This window comes from Oryx dammah, unplaced genomic scaffold (assembly GCF_014754425.2).
Source record: "Oryx dammah isolate SB20612 unplaced genomic scaffold, SCBI_Odam_1.1 HiC_scaffold_22, whole genome shotgun sequence".
NCBI lineage: Eukaryota > Metazoa > Chordata > Mammalia > Artiodactyla > Bovidae > Oryx > Oryx dammah.
In genome coordinates this window covers 31,376,284-31,389,893 of record NW_024070206.1, presented here as the reverse complement: position 1 = coordinate 31,389,893, position 13,610 = coordinate 31,376,284, and the positions used below count along the sequence as shown (strand labels likewise).

General features: G+C 44.0%; 1 protein-coding gene across 4 annotated transcripts in view; it reads left to right on the top strand.

Moving 5' to 3' along the window:
- The window catches only part of KCTD1 (potassium channel tetramerization domain containing 1), a 207,589-nt gene that overhangs the window by 147,957 nt on the left and 46,022 nt on the right, over positions 1-13,610 (top strand). For 3 of the 4 annotated variants that reach the window (XM_040264771.1, XM_040264773.1, XM_040264774.1), the window contains exon 2: positions 8,632-8,810. In XM_040264771.1, the coding sequence (XP_040120705.1) occupies positions 8,632-8,810 (179 nt within the window). Of the gene's footprint in view, positions 1-6,748; positions 7,306-8,631; positions 8,811-13,610 lie in introns of those variants that run through there. The other variant, XM_040264772.1, reaches the window with a different exon arrangement.

The following is a 13,610-nucleotide window of genomic DNA, read 5'->3' as shown; positions in this document are numbered from 1 at the left end:
TTATCGGTGTAAAATGCTGTCTTTCTCATCTATGAATCTTGACTCCTCAGCTGCTTTAAACGTTCTCTGTATGTCTTGCTGGATCCATAGACATCTCCTCTGTACATGGAGTGTATGGATGTATTAAATTTCATTTTTCATGTGTAGAAGGAAAGAATTCCTTCTGCAGAAATTCCTCTGTCTTTTCTCTATGCAACATCCTGTATTGTAAGCCATCACCAACATTTTACCCTCTGCCGGCTTTACCTCTCTGTAGAGTGGGAAGATTCATCCTGTCTTAGAGATGAGAAAGCTGGAGTCCCGTAGGTTTGGTAACTTCTCCAGGATGACCTAAAGACTGAGCCTGAACTCAAACCAGGTCTTCAGATTCCAAAAACCAGGGTTCTTTCTCCTGCACACTTGAGGTGTTCTGTTTTGGTTTATTTTTTCCAGCTATGTAAAGTTTTCAAAATTGTTTTACCTTAAAAAGAAGTTTTTTTAAAAAAGTCATATTTGTGCAGAAGTTTTTCTTCATTTTATTATGGATTTTACAATCTAAGTTAATGTGGGGCTTGATCTGGGGATGAATTAATTTGGAGTGATTCTTATATAGGCTAGAAAACCAATGACCACACTTGTTATGAATCTCTGAGTCAGGAGTAAGCAGGTTCTGTGAGTTTGAAGGGAGTACCTGTGAATAAAATGAATGGAAGATCTGATATCAAATTTGGATGCTCTGAAGACTTTTTAGCCTACTTCTCTGCTGACTTCAGAGACTGACAGTAACAATCTTCAATTTTGAAAGATTGCTCGGGCTTTTTTTTTGTTTTTTGTTTAACCTATGTGAAATTATAAGAAGTGATTTATTACTCTCTCTCCAGTGTCACTCTGCTATTAAAGTAAAGTTTGACATATAGTAGGAGCTCTGGAGAAGGCAATGGCACCCCAGTCCAGTACTCTTGCTTGGAAAATCCCATGGACGGAGGAGCCTGGTAGGCTGCTGTCCATGGGGTCGCTAAGAGTCGGACACGACTGAGCGACTTCACTTTCACTTTTCACTTTCATTCATTGAAGAAGGAAATGGCAACCCGCTGCAATGTTCTTGCCTGGAGAATCCCAGGGGCAGCAGAGACTAGTGGGCTGCCGTCTATGGGGTCGTGCAGAGTCGGACACGACTGAAGTGACTTAGCGACTTAGCAAGCGAGGAGCTCAATCAGGCTTCCCTGGTGGCTCAGATAGTGAAGACTGCCTGCAGTGTAAGAGACCAGAATTCAGTCCCTGGGTGGGGAAGATCCTCAGGAGAAGGCACTGGCTACCCACTCAAGAACCCAGTCGATATTACTTGAATGAAGAAACAGTGAGGGCCCTTACAAAATATGCTGGTTTTACGGTTGAGAGTCTCAGCACACAACTTAGGTGACGTTTCTCTATAAGAACCTTTACTGTGAGTCCAGCAAGATGGTGTCAGCTTTAAACTAACCCTCCTAAGGCAATGCCAGATTTCTACCCTAGGAAGCAAGATCCTTACCTAAGACACTTTGGTTACAAGCTGCATGGCTGAAATGGTTGGCCAAGTATCAGAAAACAGAATTAATCAGAACACCCCACTCTCCATGCATTCCATATAATTGAGATGCTACTTGGGTACATGTGAGAGTACAGGTGATATAAATACATGTATTTTAAACCCAGGCTGCATTTTGTGGGAAAAGTTAGGGTTTGTGTTAAATTCCATCACTGCTCTATTGCATGTATCAAATAATAAGGTAAATATTTTACTATTGACCTGCTTTTCTGGAAGTATCCCTGAGAAACCTGTTTCTTTTCCCAGTGAAAGAGATAATATAGTCCAGCCTGATAGTGGAACGTGACATGAGGCACGGGCATATGTTCTTAACAAATAAAGTCATTAAAACTTTCAGTTTAAACTTCAGCTCATTTGTTCCAGGCGGTGCCCCTGGGGCTCCTGTTTGAATAGCACACAGCAAGGTTAGATTTAGGAGGCTCATTTTTCATTAGCTTCTTTTGAAAGATGCCTGCAGTCAAATCCCTTGAAGGACTCTCCTCGCCCAGAATCATTGCTGCTCTGTTGGGTGGGTGAGATGGATGATTAAGGTACAAGGAAGCCGCAGACTGAAAGCAGCTGAGAAATGGAAATTTTAAAGATAAACCGATCAACATGCCTGAAAAATCTATACAGGGTCGAAATGAGGGGATGGAGAATTAGAAATAGAATTTCAGGCACCGTTTCATGTCCGGGTATTAGAGTCAGATTTGGGGAATCAGATGCAAGGAAATAATAAGTGTCTTTTTGGCTTTTAAAAGAAGTATTTCACAGCAATTTAAATGAGTATCTGAACAGAAGAGTGTTTGGATTGGAGGAGTTTCTTACCAGATTATTTTCTGGTTTATTTTCTTTTTAAGTAGAACTTAAAAGTCAAGTGAATAAATCTTAGGTGCACATATATATGGGATTCCAAGCCAGCAGTTAAAGAATCCACCTGCCAGTGCAGGAGATTTAGGTTCAGTCACTGGGTTGGGAAGATCCCCTGGAGAAGGAAATGGCAACCCACACTAGTATTCTTGCTTGGAGAAGCCTCATGGACAGAGGAGCTTGGTGGGCTACAGTCCATGGGGTCTTAAAGAGTTGGACACGACTGAACACACACACGTGCACATATGTATGTATATAGCTGTTTAACTTCCCAGATCAAGATTCAGGACTTTTCTAGCTCTCCAGAAGATTCATTCTTATCCCCTCCTAGCCAGCCACCCACCCTGCCAAAAAAAAGGTGGCCAGTGTTCTGAGCTCTGTCATCACAGATTCCTTTTGCTACCTGTAACCTCTAGGGAATGGAGTCATTCGGGATGTGCCTTTATGTCTCAGCTGCTTCTCTGAGACCCAGAGATGAAGTGTGTGCAGCATCCTCACTGCATGGTTACTCATCTCTTTTATTTTCATAAAATCAGTAAAGAAGGCAGAAGTACACTTAGAAGGGGAGAGGGAAATGAATGTGTTGGAGAGGATGGGGTCATAAACCATTTGTATTCACTTTAAAATGCCCCTGCTTCTCCCTGAGTGATTAAAGTTCATCGTGATTTGGGCCTCCATATATCAAGAAAAATTCCAACAAGTTTTACTGCGTTGTCCTCTCCAACATGACAGCCACTAGTCACACTTGACCTTAGAGTTAGTTGTTCGTTTGTGTCTGACTTTTGTGACCCCATGGGCTGCAGCCCACCAGGCTCCTCTGTCCGTGGAATTCTCCAGACAAGAATACTAGAGTGGGTTGCCTCCAGTGTTGCCTCCAACACTTGACCTACCTACATTACATTTAAACTAGTTAAAGTGCATTAAGATTACAAATTCGGTTCCTCAGTCGCACTAGCCACATTTCAGGTCCTCGATTGGCCACACGTGGCTCATGGCCGCCCTACTAAATGGTGCAGATATGGAACATTGTCTCCATTCTTGCAGAAAGTTCTGTTGGACAGCTGCTTAGAAAACTGGCTGTGAGTTTCCTTCTTCCGCTTCTTCCCCCTTTTCCCATCATAATAATATGCTGGTGGGTTTGTTTATATTTTCATTGTAAATTGCCATTTAATTCTGTGGTCCTCAGACCATCATCTTCAAGCTTCCATTTCCTGCACTTTCCCTCCATACTTGGAAAGAAAACAAGTAGGAGAATTCTCACAGTGTACTGAAATTTCACTATGAATTTTAATTTCTAGAATGTACCGTGTGGTCTCCTTCCTGCATCCCACAGTAAGCTGACTTCTTACCCATCAGATTTCAGCTTAGACTGTCTCCAGGGAATCTTCCCCACCCCTCCTTCCAGCCCCCAAGCCTGGATTACATGTCCTTGTAGTTAAAAGGGCGACAGTAACCTGGCTTCCCCCTGCCTGTTGCAGTTGATTGTTTCCTGTCTCCTCTCTCCCACTGAACCAGCTTGCTGAGGCCAGGGTCCAGCCTGTCCTGTTCCCCGGGGTATGTGCATCCTTAGGGACACTGCCTGAGCCTGGAAGGAGAGAACAGTGGGCTACATGAGGAGGGGACCATAACCGAGTAACTTAACATTAGGATGGGGTTCTGTCCACCAGCCCACCGCCCGGGTGAGAAGTCTGTTCCAGAGGGGGAATGATCAGAAACACCACCATTCTGTCTGGCCACTTTTCCAAATACACCTCAATGCCCTGAGCTGTTTCTCCAACAGCGATGTTGGCACATTCAAAACACTTGTGCTCTCTTCAGGTTAAAGTTCATGGTTTTCATCTCATCAGAAATGATGTTGAAAGACACACACAAACTAATGAGATGATGCTGGGAAAGTGACTAAAGATGGGAAAGTGGAGCTGAAGCATGGTGATAATAGGATAGATAGTTTTGCTGCATCTGTCTGCAAACAGCTTTTAAGTCTCACCAACCCAAATGACCTCATGGGGAGGTGGCTGTATCCAGGAAAGGTAGGAAGCAGGGTAGGTAATAGAAGTCCCAGCTCAGTCTAGCTTTAAAGATGAATTTATCTTCCCGAGTATCAGGAAACATAGAGCTTGGAGGCTCAGAGTTGGTGGATTCTGTGTCTCAACAGTGTCAGGGAGGATCCAGCTCAGCCAGCCTGGGTGTTGTCTTCATCCTTAGGCTGGTAGGGAAGTGGCTGCTGCAGGCAGGTGCAGACATCCTATCTGAGACCTCAGTGTCCAGTTAAAGAAGAGATAGTGCCAGTTCTGGTCACTGGCGAGGGGAGGAGGTGCCCACGGCTGAGCCAACTGAAGCGCCTGGAATCAGTGCAACAGATCTGAGTGTCTCCTACAAGCGCTAAGACCACCCGGCCCCAAACACGCCCTCCTACCCCCAGCCTGTGGGTTTAAAAAGTCCTTTTAGCCTGCACCAATGTGGAAAATACTGAGTGAAAACCCTTTATTCCATTAGCTGCTGTGGCTGCTAAGTCGCTTCAGTCATGTCTGACTCTGTGCGACCCCGTGGACGGCAGCCCACCAGGCTCCCCCATCCCTGGGATTCTCCAGGCAAGAACACTGGAGTGGGTTGCCATTTCCTTCTCCAATGCATGAAAGGGAAAAGTGAAAGTGAAGTCGCTCAGTCATGTCTGACTCTGTGCGACCCCATGGACTGCAGCCTACCAGGCTCCTGCATCCATGGGATTTTCCAGGCAAGAGTACTGGAGTCGGGTGCCATCGCCATAGCAGTTAATACCTTAGAAATGATCTAACTAAGGGAACAAATACAGAATACAGAAAGCTTCCAGGATGAGAAGACAGAGCCTCAGAGAAGAGCTAGAAGGGCTCACCAAAGACTAATTGTAACACTTCAAGTCTCACTGGAGCCAACAGGAACCTACTGTATAGCACAGGAAATTAGACTCAGTATTTTATAATGGCCTATAAGGGAAGAGAATCTGAAAGGATAGATGTGTGTGTGTGTGTGTGTGTGTGCACGTTTGTGTGCTCAGTCGTGTCCGACTCTTTGTGACCCCGTGAACTGTAGCCTGCCAGGCGCCTCTATCCATGAAATTTTCCAGGCAAGAATATTGGAATGGGTTGCCATTTCCTTCTCCAAGGGATCTTCCAGACCCAGGAGTCGAACTGGTGTCTCCTACAGCTCGTGCATTGGCGGGCAGATTCTTTATCACTGTGGCACCTGAGAAGACCAGATATATATACATATACATATATATGTGTGTGTGATATGTATATATGTGAAATGAAAAGTGTTAGTTGCTCAGCTGGTGTCCGACTTTTTGTGACGCCATGGACTATAACCTGCCGGGCTTCTCTGTCCATGGGGATTCTTCAGGCAGGAACACTGGAGTGGGTGTCCATTCCCTTCTGTAGGGGATCTTCCAGACCCAGGGATAGAACCTAGGTCTCCAGCATTGCGGAGAGATTCCTTACCGTCGGAGCCGCCAGGGAAGCTGTATAGATACAGATATGTATAGCTGAATCATTTTGCTGTGCACCTGAAACTACCACAGCATTGTTACATCCACTATATTTCAGTTAAAAATAAAAGTGGGGGGACTTCTCTGACGGCCCAGTGGCTAAGAGTCGGTGCTCCCAATGCAGGGGCACAGGTTTGATCCTCGGTCAGGAAACTAGGAGAAGGGGATGACGGAGGACGAGATGGTTGAACAGCATCACCCACTCAATGGACATGAGTTTGAGCATGTCTGGGAGGTGGTGAAGGACAGGGAATCCTGGCATGCTGCAGTCACAAAGTCATGGGGTTGGAAAGAGTCGGACACAACTGAGCGACTAAGGGAACTAGATCCTGAAGCCGCCACAGAGAGAGAGGATCCTGTGTGCCGCAAGATCTGGCAGAGACAAATCGATTAAAAAAAAAGAAAGTCTTACTAGTCTGCCTGAGCCCACCCATTAGGAAACTTCCCCCCTTGTCCTAAAGGGTTAGTCCCCCACTTCCCATCCTCCCCCCACAAGGAAACACTGGTTTAATTTTAAATTTAGCAATATCCATACATATATGATTTTCAGTGTACATGGTATATATTCTGAGAAATCTGGATTCCTTCAACCGATCAGTTACGCTTTCTTTTTTCCTCCTTCTCCGTAGACCTGGCATGTTAGAGCTGTGCTGAGTGAGGTCACAGTCAAACTACAGTATTAACCCTGCAAATCTGTTCATTTTCACCCCAGCACCCTGAGGCAGGGTATAGAATGTGTCCAATTGAAAAACTATTACAGACGCTGCAGTGCTGTGATGGACTGAATTGTAACAGAGACTAGGGGCTGTGTGTGTGTGTGTGTGTGTCTTTAGCCAAGAAATCATTTTCTAAAAGGAAGTCAGGTAGTACGTAGCTCTTAAAAGTGGATAATATGATTGTACTTTTAAAGGAAAAAACCCATTTTCTGACACCCAGATTTTAAAATGCTGTTGAATATTTCAGCCTTCACTGCTTTACATTTCCTACTGATGTGTGTCCTTGTTTTTTAGTTCTTTTCCCCATCCAGTACCTCTTTCACTTTTCTCTCTGTGTTGCAGTCATCCCTTGTGTTTTTTAATATCTATTTTGCGTTGTTAAAAATATACAGGAACATGCAAAGAATAACACACTGACAGCTACAAACCCTCTTCCCTCAGTTTAAGAAATAAAGCATGAGCTCTTGCTATGACTGTTCTGGGCTCTGTTTAATTCAGCACGGAGAAGAGCACCACACAGATGGTCAACATTTTGAGTGAAAGCTCAATCACTACCCCGTTCACAGTAGATGTGGAGTTTCAGAAGAAACGTGCATTCCCAGTCTTGTCTGGACATGTGGTTAATGCTAACTAGTCCAACAGTTGTGCCCCAGGTAACTCCTGAAGCTGTTTTGGATCATAAAATCTAGGATGTTTTGCAAATTTATATTTCATCATGCTGGGCTTTATGCGCAAAAACTAGATGACTTCCCATTTATAATCTCCATCAAAGGCATTTCTCAAAATCCCTTTATTATGCCTTATCACTGACTCTGCTGCACATTGTTTGCAAACAATCTCTGGCTAAATTGTAAAGCTACAAGCACCCTCATGGCGATCGCCTGGCAGAATTCAGACATGAGTGCTGTTTGAGCTTTTTCCTAATTGTAGATTCTAAATGTTTGACCCCCTTCTTTGAGTGCCAGAGACCTGACTTGACTTGTCTGTGGCTTGGGCTCTAATTTGAAAGCGATCGACCATGTGTGGATGGTGTTTGAAATATTTATATTGTGTCCAGGGAAAGGATGGCAGGTTTTATTTTCTCAAGAGTGCAGTTTCTTCAGCATGTCCTCGTGCCATCATGCAGCGTCCTCCTTCTGCTTCGTTTGCTTCCAGGACACCTTTGCCTGTGGGGCAGCACATTGTACCCGGACACGTGCCTCAGCCCCACCTTGGAAAATGATCCCTTCTACAAGCTCAGCACACACAAGAGCGGCTGGCTCATGGCTCCCAAGCACAGACCTAACCACTGGAGGGGACACGCTTTTCAAAGTGTGCCCAGTTCCATAGTCTTCTAGTGAGAGAAGCAGGAACCCAGTGGGTAGATGTGGGGTTATCTTTTTGTTTGTTTCATCTGTTGACTGATGAATGTCTGGTATCTATTTACAAGGTTGCTTTGAGTGTGTGAACTGATAGTTAGGCCAGTCATGCCCCCTTTTTCCTGATTTGGAAAATAGAAATTGAAGAGACCATTCTGCAGAACCCAAATGCTGAAGGTCTGTATTTATCCCCAGCCCATAGCAGTAAGGTAGTTTTTCCAAGAGAAGGATAAAGCATACGTATTTTATCTGGATGGAGACCATTTCAAGTATTGATTATCTTTTCATTTGTAATGAATAGTAGTTCTCCACAAGCCATTAACCAATTGTTAAATGCAAGAATTCATTAGTAAAATAAGCCATCACAGTGCGTGGTTCTATGTGAAATGAACATTAGTTCAGCTCCTTGATTCCGAGCACTGGAAGTTTTCCTTTTCTTTGTCACATATCTCGGAGTTTTTTCATATGCGTGACAGTAAAAGCGAGAGCTTGTTGATTTTCCAAATTTCATTAGTGAACGAATATCAGCACTAGTCACTGGCTTATTCTGTAGGAGGTATGCATTTCCTTTCTCTCCACTGAATAAAGCAAACATGTCTAAACTTGCTTCTCTCTCTGTAGGACAGTCGGCCCAATATGTCAAGACCTCTGATCACCAGATCTCCTGCATCTCCACTGAACAATCAAGGCATTCCCACTCCAGCACAGCTCACAAAATCCAACGCACCCGTCCACATTGACGTGGGCGGCCACATGTACACCAGCAGCCTGGCCACCCTCACCAAATACCCCGAGTCAAGGTAATCCGAAAGTGCATGTGTTTGATGAGCTAACTCTTCTTCCTTTGACCAGCTTTGCAGCGTGGCCTCACCGCGGCGAGGAGTAGAACGTGAAGGCATCACGCACCCCCCAACCCCCACCCCAGACACTGCCCTGGGACATGAACGTAAATCTGTGAGTCAGGGTTTGATCCAGAGCTTAGCTGAGTACACGTGAGAGTGTCACCGAGGACGGAGTTCTGCGATATTTCATTCCTCTGAGATCTTCACATTTCTCAGCCTAGTAAAGAAAGGATGGTGATTTCTCCCCCTGACCTTTCTTCTGTCCTCTTCTGCTAAAACACACTTTCTTATCAAGTCTTAGAATTTTATAAGGGATCACTTGGCCCACCAACTTGTGAACTGGAAAAAAATCGAGACTCTTATCAGTAGGGCAGTAAATTTAGAACAGCTGGCAAAAGTCCAGAAAGATAGTCTTGCTTGAAAAAAATGAAGGGTAAGAGATAAGCAAATATAAAAAGGATGTGAAGGGGGGAGGCTGTTCTACAGACAAGCTGTGTACACCACTCTGAGGAGAGCTCCCCTCCTAAGTCCCTGTCCACCCATTTCTAAAGGAGTTCCAAGGAGCCAATTTACTTTGCACCCTGGACCTCACTGCCCCCCACCCCCCACCTCAGCCCAGCTGGATCTGGGGCCTGTGGCAGAACCTATTAGGGAGTTTATCTCGGGAAGTTAGGCTGTTGAGTAGAGAAAGAGGCATGAGCTCACATGGGCTGATGTCAGGATAAAGAGTTTTCCCTACTTGTGTCTGCTCAAATGAAATGGAAGCAGAGCACTTGGGCTTCAGAAGAGCACTCATTGCATTTTTTGAGCACCTCCTATAATGTGACAGATGTCAGGTAACTTACAGCCTAAGGAGAGAGCACTCATGAAATCACTGTCATAACTGCACGAAGCCTGCTCTTTTGTTTTCCGTTAATCTCACTTCACTATCTGATATTTTATGAAGGAGTATGAGTGTGTGCCAAGTCGCTTCAGTTGTGTCTGACTCTTTGTGACCCTATGGACTGCAGCCCACCAGGCTCCTCTGTCCACGGGGTTCTCCAGGCAAGAATGCTGGAGTGGGTTGCCATGCCCTCCTCCAGGGGATCTTTCCAACCCAGGGATCGAACCTGTGTCTCCTGTGTCTCTTGCACTGTAGGTGGATTACCACTGAGCCACCAGAGAAGCCCCGTTAGGATAATATATTAAGTCATAAATAATAATTGAGTTAAATAAAATATATCAAAATTGAGTTCACCTGTTCCTTTTTACTCTTAATGCGGCTACCAGAAAGTACAAAATTACATGTGTCTCACTCTTTATTACTGTCAGACAGCACTGAACTATATATACAGAGATTTAAAAAGCATATACGTAATTAAACCTCTCCCTCCCCCAACCTCTGGATACTTAACATATATCATAAATTGAATATCTCTTTCTCCAACTTAATTAGACAAGATACAGTGTTCATCTTTTTTTCTCAATCTTTCTCTGTGCTTCCTTGTCACATACAGTGAGCCATGGTATCCTGGGAGCAACATCAAAAATAATTTGTGGTTCATTATTCCCAGGTTTGAATGTTGACGCTCCCATTTAATAGTTATTTGGCCATAGATAGGTTCAATTTGTAAACCACCTATCTTCTATCTTGTGAAATAGACGCAAATATATATTCTTCCACGGTTATTGGGAAGATTATATGTGATTACAGAAAGCACGCCGTGGCTCTGTGCCCAACACATAGTATTGCCTTTATACTTAATCCTCTGCCAAACCCAGCAATTGTTTCTTCTCAAACTGCCTTCCAAATTCCAAATATATCCCATTCCTTCATTTCCTAGACCACAGTAACAGCCTCACTTCTGGATTCTTGCCTGGATTCCTACAGGCTCAAAGGCCTCCTTGCCTGCATCTTCTGGTCCTTTATCTTTAATGTCCCCACCTGTTGTAGAACTGCTGAGCTATTCCAAGGAGATATTTTTAACCATATGCCCAGACTTTTGGAAACAAGCCTTACAAGTAGCTTCTGCTCCTGTTGCTTACATAAAGCAGATGACACTGGTCAGAAGATAATGGTGTGGATGTTGAACTGGTCACTGTGTGTTGCTTTGCTTCCTCTTGGATTTGGGGCAGAGGGGCTTGGAAAGCAATTAAATGGTCATTTCAAAGCAGCAGGCAGTTTAATGGGGCCGATCCCAGGAGGTGCTAGTGGTAAAGAATCTGCCTGCCAATGCAAGAGATGTAAAAGATTCGGGTTTGATCCCTGGGTTGGGAAGATTGCCTAGAGGAGGAAATGGCAACCCACTCCAGTATTCCTGCCTGGGAAATCCCATGAACAGAGGAGCCTGGAGGGTTACAGTCCATGGGGTTGGAGAGAGTCATACATGACTGAACTTCTGAACACAAAACCACAAGTTTTAGTAGCCAAAGATATAGGGAAGAAATAGTTCTTCATGCTTTTTTCCATAGAGGTCAGATGTTCCTTCCAAATTCTAGGAAAATCTCATCTGTATCATCAATGTTTTGGGGATACATTTTAGGATATTAGGTTGGTCGTGGCCATGCAATGACAAATAATAATTCCAAGCAAGTTCTCTAGATTCTAGGGTGTCTTGAACCCTTCTCAGCCTGTGGGACCTTTCCCAGTCCCCTGGTTCCTCTCTTACCCATCTTTTCCTTGGTGTAGCCCAGAGGGGAAGGGGTTTTTCCTTAGTTTTCTTTTCAAGGATTTCAGGAGGAGACCTGTAGTATAAAAGTACAAAGCTGTTTGTAACAAGTGATCTTAAAAGATGTGATGTCTTTCTATAAATTCAAAGGTCCTGCAAGAGTTTTTACTTCATTTTGAAATATTGTAGGTGATTTTTTATTCTATTTCTATTTACTGTCTTCTAGACTAAAGATTACCATTAGAACAGTGGTCCCCAACCTTTTTGGCACCAAGGACAGGTATCATGGAAAATAATTTTAACACAGACCAGGATGGGGAGGCTTTGGGGTGATTAAAGCACATTACATTTATTCTGCACTTTATTATTATTGCATCTGCTCTACCTCAGATCATTGGGCATTAGATTCCAGAGGTTGGGGACCCCTGCTTTAGAATATTGTCCCCAGGAAGTGGTAAATTGGACACAGGTAAACATTAGAAGCACCTGGGAAGCATTAAAAGACCATGCGAGACCCCAGACCAATGAAACAAGAACCTCTGCAATTTTCCTAAGAGATCCTGATTTTCACCATATGGCTCTATATGGTCCCTCCAAGTGAATATAGGTCTTTTACTCAATGAATATTTTGATATTTTGTGCTATATCATTATGGCCATTCCACCATTGAAAATACATCTTCATCTTCATTTCTTTAAGGTTCCCTGGTTCTGCGGTATGCACCCATGTGCCCTATTTTTTTTTTTTTTGGTTTACAAACCCTAAGTAAGGATTCAGTAAGCGAGTTGACTTTTACATTTTACAACAAGGTTAATTACTCACATTGTTATTCACTTTTATTATCAGGTGGTTTTCAGCTAACAGGACTGGACATAAGGGTTCAAATTAACTATAGTACTGCATATATCTGTGATGTGGTCTGTCTTTACTAGTGTTTCATGTAAGATGCAAAACAGGTCTTTGGAGGTGTTTATGAGACAGAGGCTGATCCATACCACCTCAGTGATTAACACTGTTCCCTTTCAGGGGAACCTTGCATGTGTCGTTTCTGACTCTATTGTATCTGACTCTTTGTGACCCGATGGACTGTAGCCCACCAGGCTCCTCTGTCCATGGGATTCTCCAGGCAAGAATACTGGCATGGGTTGCCTATGCCTTCCTCCAGGGATCTTCCCACCCCAGGGATCAAACCTGAATCTCCTGTGATTCGTGCACTGCAGGTGGCTTCTTTATTGTCTGAGCCACCTGGGAAGCCCTCAGGGGAGCCTACAAGTCTCCAGTTCTGGCTGCTTTTTGGAATTGGAAGGAATCACCAGGAAAACCACCCAGTTCGGATCTGTAATAATTTTACATCAAATAAGTGAAACCAAAAATTAAAAAGACTCAAGAAAAAATATTATCAGCATTAAAATACTTTAAATAGATATACAAAGGAGATAGAACACATTTAACAGTTCGTTAGCTTGATTTCTAAGTTGTAAATATTTAGACAAATGGGAGGTGGACCTCACTTATAATCTTGCCTTGTGCCCTGCACAGTTGAAGAACAGACCTGATTATATCTAACTCAAAAATCCAAGGTCCCCACTGACATCATTGGTAACAAAAATCTAGGTATCTAATTTGTCCTAAGTAAGTAATATTGGTAACAAATTACATGGCCTTTTTAAAACCTCCTAATGCACTCATCCGGAGAAGGCAATGGCACCCCACTCCAGTACTCTTGCTTGGAAAATCCCATGGACGGAGGAGCCTGGTGGGCTGCAGTATGGGATCACAAGAGTCAGACACGACTGAACGACTTCCCTTTCACTTTTCACTCTCATGCATTGGAGAAGGAAATGGCAACCCACTCCAGTGTTCTTGCCTGGAGAATCCCAGGGACAGAAGAGCCTAGTAGGCTGCCGTCTCTGGGGTCGCACAGAGTCGGACATGATTGAAGCGACTTAGCAGCAGCAGCAGCAATGCACTCATCTCACACGTTAGTAAAGTGACGCTCAAAATTCTCCAAGCCAGGCTTCAGCAATACATGAACCGTGAACTTCCAGATGTTCAAGCTGGTTTTAGAAAAGGCAGAGGAACCAGAGATCAAATTGCCAACATCAGCTGG